Genomic DNA, 6,934 nt, shown 5'->3' with positions numbered 1-6,934 from the left:
GACAGCTGGGTGGGAAGTGTTAGGTTGCGGGGAGCGGAAAGACTCTTCGTCTTAAAAGGGTTGGACGTATATTTATAGCCACAGAGTCAACATGACTGAGATCGGCAGCATCGAGGAGGGGGTAAATAACCTTCCGTTATTGTCTTTTCTCAAACCCTATTTTAACTTTACTGTAGTTGTTTTGGGCAGACTCCTTACGATATCTATATATATATATATATTTATATATATATCTATACCCTATGTATATGATTAGGCAGGGGCGCTGCCATGGGTGGGCATAGGCCCACCCACTTTGGAGCCAGGCCCACCCACTGGGGAACCAGGCACAGCCAATCAGAATGAGTTTTCCCCCACAAAAGGGCTTTCTTATAGACATAAATACTCCTCCGTTTCCTCAGCTGTCCGGTTGGCTGGTCTCAGACGATGCCACAGTGAAAGAAGCCGGATGTGGAGGTCCTGGGCTTATGGTAGAGAAATTAACATTACATTCTCTGGCAACAGCTCTGGTGGACATTCCTGCAGTCAGCATGCCAATTGCAGAGTGGCCTTTTATTGTCCCCAGCACAAGGTGCAGCTGTGTTTATTTAACTATGCAAGTCAGTTAAGAACAAATTCTTATTTTCAACATTGTTCTAGGAACAGTGGGTTAACTGCCTTGTTCAGGGGCAGAATGACAGTTTTTTACCTTGTCAGCTCAGGGATTCAATCCAGCAACCTTTCGGTTATTGGCTCAACGCTCTAACCACTACGCTACCTGCTGCCCTGTGTAATGATCATGCTCGTTAATCAGATTCTTGATATGCCACACCTGTCAGGTGGATGGATTATCTTGGTAGAGGAGAAATGCTCACTAACAGAGATGTAAACAAATTTGTGCACAAAATTTGAGAGAAATTAAGCTTTTTGTGCATATGAAAAATCTCTGGGATATTTTATTTCAGCTCATGAAACATGGGACCAACACTTTCCATGTTGCGTTCATATTTTTGTTCAGTATATATTCTCGACTGACTAAAAAAAATATTTCTTCATTTCTATTTTATTTATTTTTTTAACCATTTGTATAGTCTGTATTTTTTTTATTGTATTGCTAGATATTACTGATATTAACACAAGCATTTCCTTGCACCTGCAATAACATCTGTAAATCTGTGTACGCCATCAATAAAGTTTGATTTGATTTGTAATGTTTTTGGGTAGACTCTTTACTGTAAGTAGTTGGGAAGACTCAAAAATAAAATGTGGCTTTCATTTTTGTATTTGATTTTTTTCCATTCAGAAACAGTTGTTCTTTTCTTCAAGCAGGAGAAGTGACACATGGGAAGGGTCACAAAGGAATGGTGGTCTTGTTACTGTACATTCTCCATCATTTTCAGAAATTCTGGAACACAGAAGACAGGGGTTCATTGGTTCCTCTACTACTGAGAATACTTTTATCCCTGTCCACCTCCCTCTCTGTGGGATATGAAAACACCTTCCTGTAATCATCAAACTACAACCTTCTACCCCAAGCACCATATATAGTATCCCTCTATAACCCTGTATGTGTCCAGGCACCTGAGGACCATGGTTATATATGAGCCCTTTCATGTTAATGTTTATGTCATGTGGATGTGGTACTTCCGTGATCCCAGACCTCAACGTTGTATTCTGTTGTGAATATTTGTTGTAGAGAAACCCAGAACAGCGGGAGTTGAGTTTAGTCAAGACTTGTGGTCATTAATTTTAATTAAAGAAATAAACTTGCCTACACAAATTACCATAGTTTAAACAGTCAACTGTGTGTGTGTGTGTGTGTGTGTGTGTGTGTGTGTGTGTGTGTGCATTCCAGTCTATATTTACCCACAGACCGTGCACACCAAATTGCCCCTGTTATTCCCAAACCAATCACTAGTCAAAGTTACTATGCTATCGTTTACCATTGACTATTAGTCATCTACATGTTTATGTTCAGTTAGCACAACACATGAATGTAAATGATATTTCCATTGCAGCAAATGAATCCTGTGTGTGTGGGAGTGTCTTACCATCAAAATCAAGCCTGTTGTCTTTGTTTAGGTCTGCGTCTGTCATTAGCTCGATACATTCCTCCTCTGTGACTGGCTCTCCAGTGGCGGCCAAGATGTCATTTAACTCCTCACGGTCAATAAAACCGTCGCCGTTTCTGTTGTATTGGGCAGAGGATAAGATCAGTTGAGATACATGAGAATAATGCAACACATAGCTGCTGTATTTGTCATTAGGGCTTCCGAACGAGGTCCTGTGATTATCCATCCATCAGATACCGTGTGGTATCCCTGGTTGGTTATGGTGAACCACGGGTGAGAAACCTCTGTGTCAATAAGGACGAGACTCCAGGAGTTATGATTCAGGGGACGACGTACTTGTCGAAAATACGGAAGACCTCTGATAACTCTTCCTCGGACTTGCCGGCCTGGTCCTCCTTCAGGAGCCTCACCATCATGACCAAGAACTCCTCGAAGTCGATGCTGCCGCTACCTGGTGTTGGGAGGAGGGGAAGACAACCAGGGGCTCATGAGATGAAGCAGGGACATGGGATGTATGAATAATAGTAGAAATACCCTGGTCAGACATTTGAATTATCTCCTGACATTTGACCCAGTCAGTTATTTTACCATCCTCATCGACCTCCTCGATGATCAGGGCCAACTCCTCTCTGGTCGGGTTCTGGCCCAACATCCTCATCACCTGACCCAACTCCCTGGTGCTGATGTCACCGCCACCGTCACTGTCGAACAGGTTGAAGGCAGCCTGGAACTCTGGAGGGGAGAGTTGGTGTTTACTGAGACAAATTCTCACCTGTTGACCTTAATGTCCTCTTGGTACAATCAGAGCATTTTAAAGTGACACGTTTTGTTAACATTAGGACTATGACAACATAAACACGACCCAAATAGCTGAATGTGAAGTGATACATGATTCACAACCATGCTGTGTGTATCTCAATAAAGTTAGGAACAAGCAGTTAGGAACAAGCAGCTAGGAAGAAGCAGTTAGGAACAAGCAGACATGTGGATAGGTTATTTATTACACACGTGGCTTACCGGCAATCATGTCCTCGCTCAGGAAGGAGCGGGCATCACTCTGTGTTTCAGTAGGCTAGAGGGGGAGGATAGGGGAAGTTGTAATCATATATATGTTTTTTCTCATGTACTAGTTCACTGTGCCTGTGGTGTTATATAATTATATATTATATATTAAAAGAAACCTTTCTGAGAAGATTAATACAAGCATTGTAGAGCAGGGTTGGAGTCAATTCAATAAGTGATTTGAATTTAAACTTACAAAAATGGAAATACTTTTTAGTTTTTTGAGAAGTAATTTAAAACAGATTGCCTTTCTTTCAATTATTGAATTGGAATTTCAGTTTATTTCCTGAATTGACTGCCTTCAATTCTAATTGACTGCAACTGTGCCGTAGAGCTGTCATTGAAGAGAGCATGTAGGATTCAGACCACAGCCTGGACACCCTATAGCTGCAGGCAGCTGCTATCACACTGTATGGGATGGGTCATTTAGTACATTTTAATAAAAACAATACTTTATTTAATAAGTCAGTTAAGAACAAATTCTTATTAACAATGACGGCCTACCCCGGCCAAACTCAGACGACGCTGGGCCAATTGTGCGCCGCCCTATGGGACTCCCAATCACAGCCAGTTGTGGTACAGCCTGGATTTGAGCCCGAATGTCTGTAGTGACGCCTCTAGCACCGAGATGCAGTGCCTTAAACCTCTGTGCCACTTATTTCCCCCCATATATCTGTCATCACCTCCACCTACCTACCATTGACTGGCAGCAACTCCTCACACATCTACATCAAGCTAAATGACCAGCTACATTATTTAACTAAATATCAAATGGTCACAAACTTTCCACTTTCAGCACCTTATTTTCATTTATCATTTCAGTCTAGAACAAATGGTCAATAAACAGAACCAACAGTCCATAAACAGAACCAACAGTCCTTAAACAGAACCAACAGTCTGTAAACAGAACCAACAGTCCGTAAACAGAACCAACAGTCTGTAAACAGAACCAACAGTCCGTAAACAGAACCAACAGTCCGTAAACAGAACCAACAGTCCATAAACAGAACCAACAGTCCGTAAACAGAACCAACAGTCCTTAAACAGAACCAACAGTCCGTAAACAGAACCAACAGTGCTGCACATATTTGTACAGGTTCATGGTAGAAAATAAGAATCTAACAACATTATTTATTTCCTTTCAACATATTGTATAACTGATAAGAAGCAGCAGAAAAGCAATATAGATTATTTCCATGAAAAGTAATGAAGGAATACAGGACTGTCTGTTTGTCTTTGCTCCTTGAACCATATGGGTTCAACAGCAAAAAAATATGACAGCTACTTGGTACACCTCTAGGGAGAGTTGATAGTCAATCACAGTCATGTCCCACCATTCTGCCCCTACTCTGATTCATTCATCCTCTTAAACAACTCCTTGTACTCTGAGCAGCCCCCCCCGCAACCCAATCCCTCACATTCATTATCCTGCCTCCCTCTGGCATGTCAAAAGATTATGCCAGAGTCATTACTAGTGTCTATGTCTACACTGTGACACATAGACACAGATATGCTGGCCATCCACCTGTCAATCACTCACTTTGTCACGATGAATCACTTTGTCTAGCCAGCACCACTGTCTCAGTAACCTTTGGTGACCATGGTGGCCTAGGAAAAACCTTAACAACGGCATACACTACCACGTGAACTGAAGTACATACAGCCGATATTATACCGTATGATGTTTGCTCTATGGTACATGCAACTTAATATCACTCATACAAGCAAATAGAAGAAAAATACAAAAAAAATGTTTTTTTGAAAAAAAGGAAAGATCTTGGTGCTTCAAGAACAAAACTAGAGCCTTCAAACGATAAAATCAGTAGCTCTCTTTACGTAAATTGTTTGGTCTAGCTGTACTCCACAGCTGGGCCAGCTGGTGTGTGTGTGTTTGTGTGTGTGTGTGTGTGTGTGTGTGTTGTTTGACCACAGGCAGGACTAGTCCATTTTCAAATCAATCAGTAATATCCATCTTCAGCAATTCCACTCTATTCCCCACAATGGAAAAAAAATATCAGCAAAAACTTTTTAGAAAAAAAAAAAAAAAAAATCCGACATCATCTGTCGAAAAAAAGCAGAATGAACCAAACAGTCCTAAAACATCTGTTCATGAAAGATTCTTATCTTCGTTCGCTCTCGGTTTCTCCCTCTACAGAATCTTACCATGGTGGCTGTCTCCGCTGCAACAGACAACAGAGAGAAAGGTGGAAGTCCAGGGAAAGAGTGGCTTTCTGATACACCGTTGATAGACACAGTACTATGACTACCCAATAAGTACCCCTTATCTAGGTAACTTTTGTCTGAATATGATCAGGATTGGGCAAGAAGCCCTTTGCCTGGACTAGCATCAACCAATCGTCTTGCTGCTTACTTTGCAACGCCACAAAACCTCCACCTCACTCATACCCCCCCCCCCCCCCCCCCTTCTCCTTAAGCTCCCTCCATATTTAGCTAAAGGCCAGTCTCAATGACATTTATTATGGCAAGTGTTCAATTGACCATCTAACAGCAGATGGACACTGTCTGTCACACACACATACACACACACACACACACACACACACACAAGCATGTACATACACACACACACACACACACAAACACACATGCACTAGCCTTGTGTTGTATGTGGGATGGGCTGGACATGAGGGGGAAGGATTTTCTGTCTTCACTCAGTCTGCACTCTTCACGATACTCACGGCCTTGGACTTGTGACATCTGTAAACGACATGCACACGAAGTTATGATCTCTCATCGAACAACGGTGACATGAAATCAACCATCCCGCCGATCTCTTTTTCTCCTCATTGAGAATCGCCAAACGCCGACAGATCAGAGGTCTCAACAAGGATATCAAACCCATCTAATTATACAAGAACTTAGAAGTCGACAACTACTTTGAAGACTGTTATATCTTCATATTTTAAATGTAACTGTAGATATCAGTTTCATGTCTGTGTGTTTGTGTTCTATCTTTCTCTCGCTGCTTGCTCTTTGGCTGTTCTTACAGACCAATCACAAGGAGTGACCTTGTCAGCCACTAATCTCCCGATCCACTTCATTGGTCTTCCATGCCCGATCAGGTTTCTCTCATGGTAATCCTTCAAGATCTTGAGTTTCGTTGGCTTTGCAAATATACAGTATCTGTTCTCAAGGCCCATCGGTGTGTATGTTATAGACTGGCAATCATAATCAGACTTACGCACGCACGCACGCACACACACAAACACACGCACACGCACACACACACACACACACACACACACACACACACACACACACGCATGTACACACATACACATAGATATTACTGCACTGTCGGAGCTAGAAGCACAAGCATTTCGCTACACCCACAATACCATCTGCTAAATATGTGTATGAGACCAATAACATTTAGATTTGATTTCATTTGACATAAAACACTGAACATACAATGCTACCGACAGTCACACCAAGGCACTCACACAAAATAAACACTAAAGTTTCCAGATGCACACACACACACACACACACACACACACTTACACACAGACAGGTCATTCCACGAGTAGAATACAGAAATTGTGCGCCAATATTGAATTTTAAAAGTCTGTCTATATTAAATGAAGTGCCATTTAATATAGACCACATTGAAAATTCATTATATATGTATATATATATATTTTTTTTTCATGTGAATAAAAACTTGCTAAGTGTCAAGAATAAGCATGACCCTCATCAAGTATTTCCAACTTCTTGGAAGATTTTGAATCACTCATGTTTTCATCATCATTGTAAAGCCCAAGCTTTATTTTTGCTCTGACATATACTTTTGCTCAAGT

The 6,934-nt window shown here is 41.4% G+C and overlaps 1 protein-coding gene across 1 annotated transcript; it reads right to left on the bottom strand.

Annotated features, from left to right (window-relative positions):
* Positions 1-903: 903 nt before the first annotated feature.
* Positions 904-5,538, bottom strand: LOC110492628 (troponin C, skeletal muscle). The gene is made up of 6 exons (XM_021567053.3): positions 5,277-5,538; positions 3,069-3,123; positions 2,640-2,783; positions 2,388-2,502; positions 2,031-2,167; positions 904-1,384 (listed from the first exon to the last, which is right to left on the bottom strand). Exons 1-6 carry the CDS (start codon positions 5,277-5,279, stop codon positions 1,353-1,355), a joined length of 486 nt encoding a protein of 161 aa, XP_021422728.1. The 5' UTR covers positions 5,280-5,538; the 3' UTR covers positions 904-1,352.
* Positions 5,539-6,934: the final 1,396 nt, after the last annotated feature.

Source organism: Oncorhynchus mykiss, chromosome 16, assembly GCF_057628025.1.
Source record: "Oncorhynchus mykiss isolate SJ-2025 chromosome 16, ASM5762802v1, whole genome shotgun sequence".
NCBI classification, from domain to species: domain Eukaryota; kingdom Metazoa; phylum Chordata; class Actinopteri; order Salmoniformes; family Salmonidae; genus Oncorhynchus; species Oncorhynchus mykiss.
The sequence above is the reverse complement of the archived record's forward strand: the minus strand, read 5'-3'. Positions and strand labels throughout refer to the sequence as shown.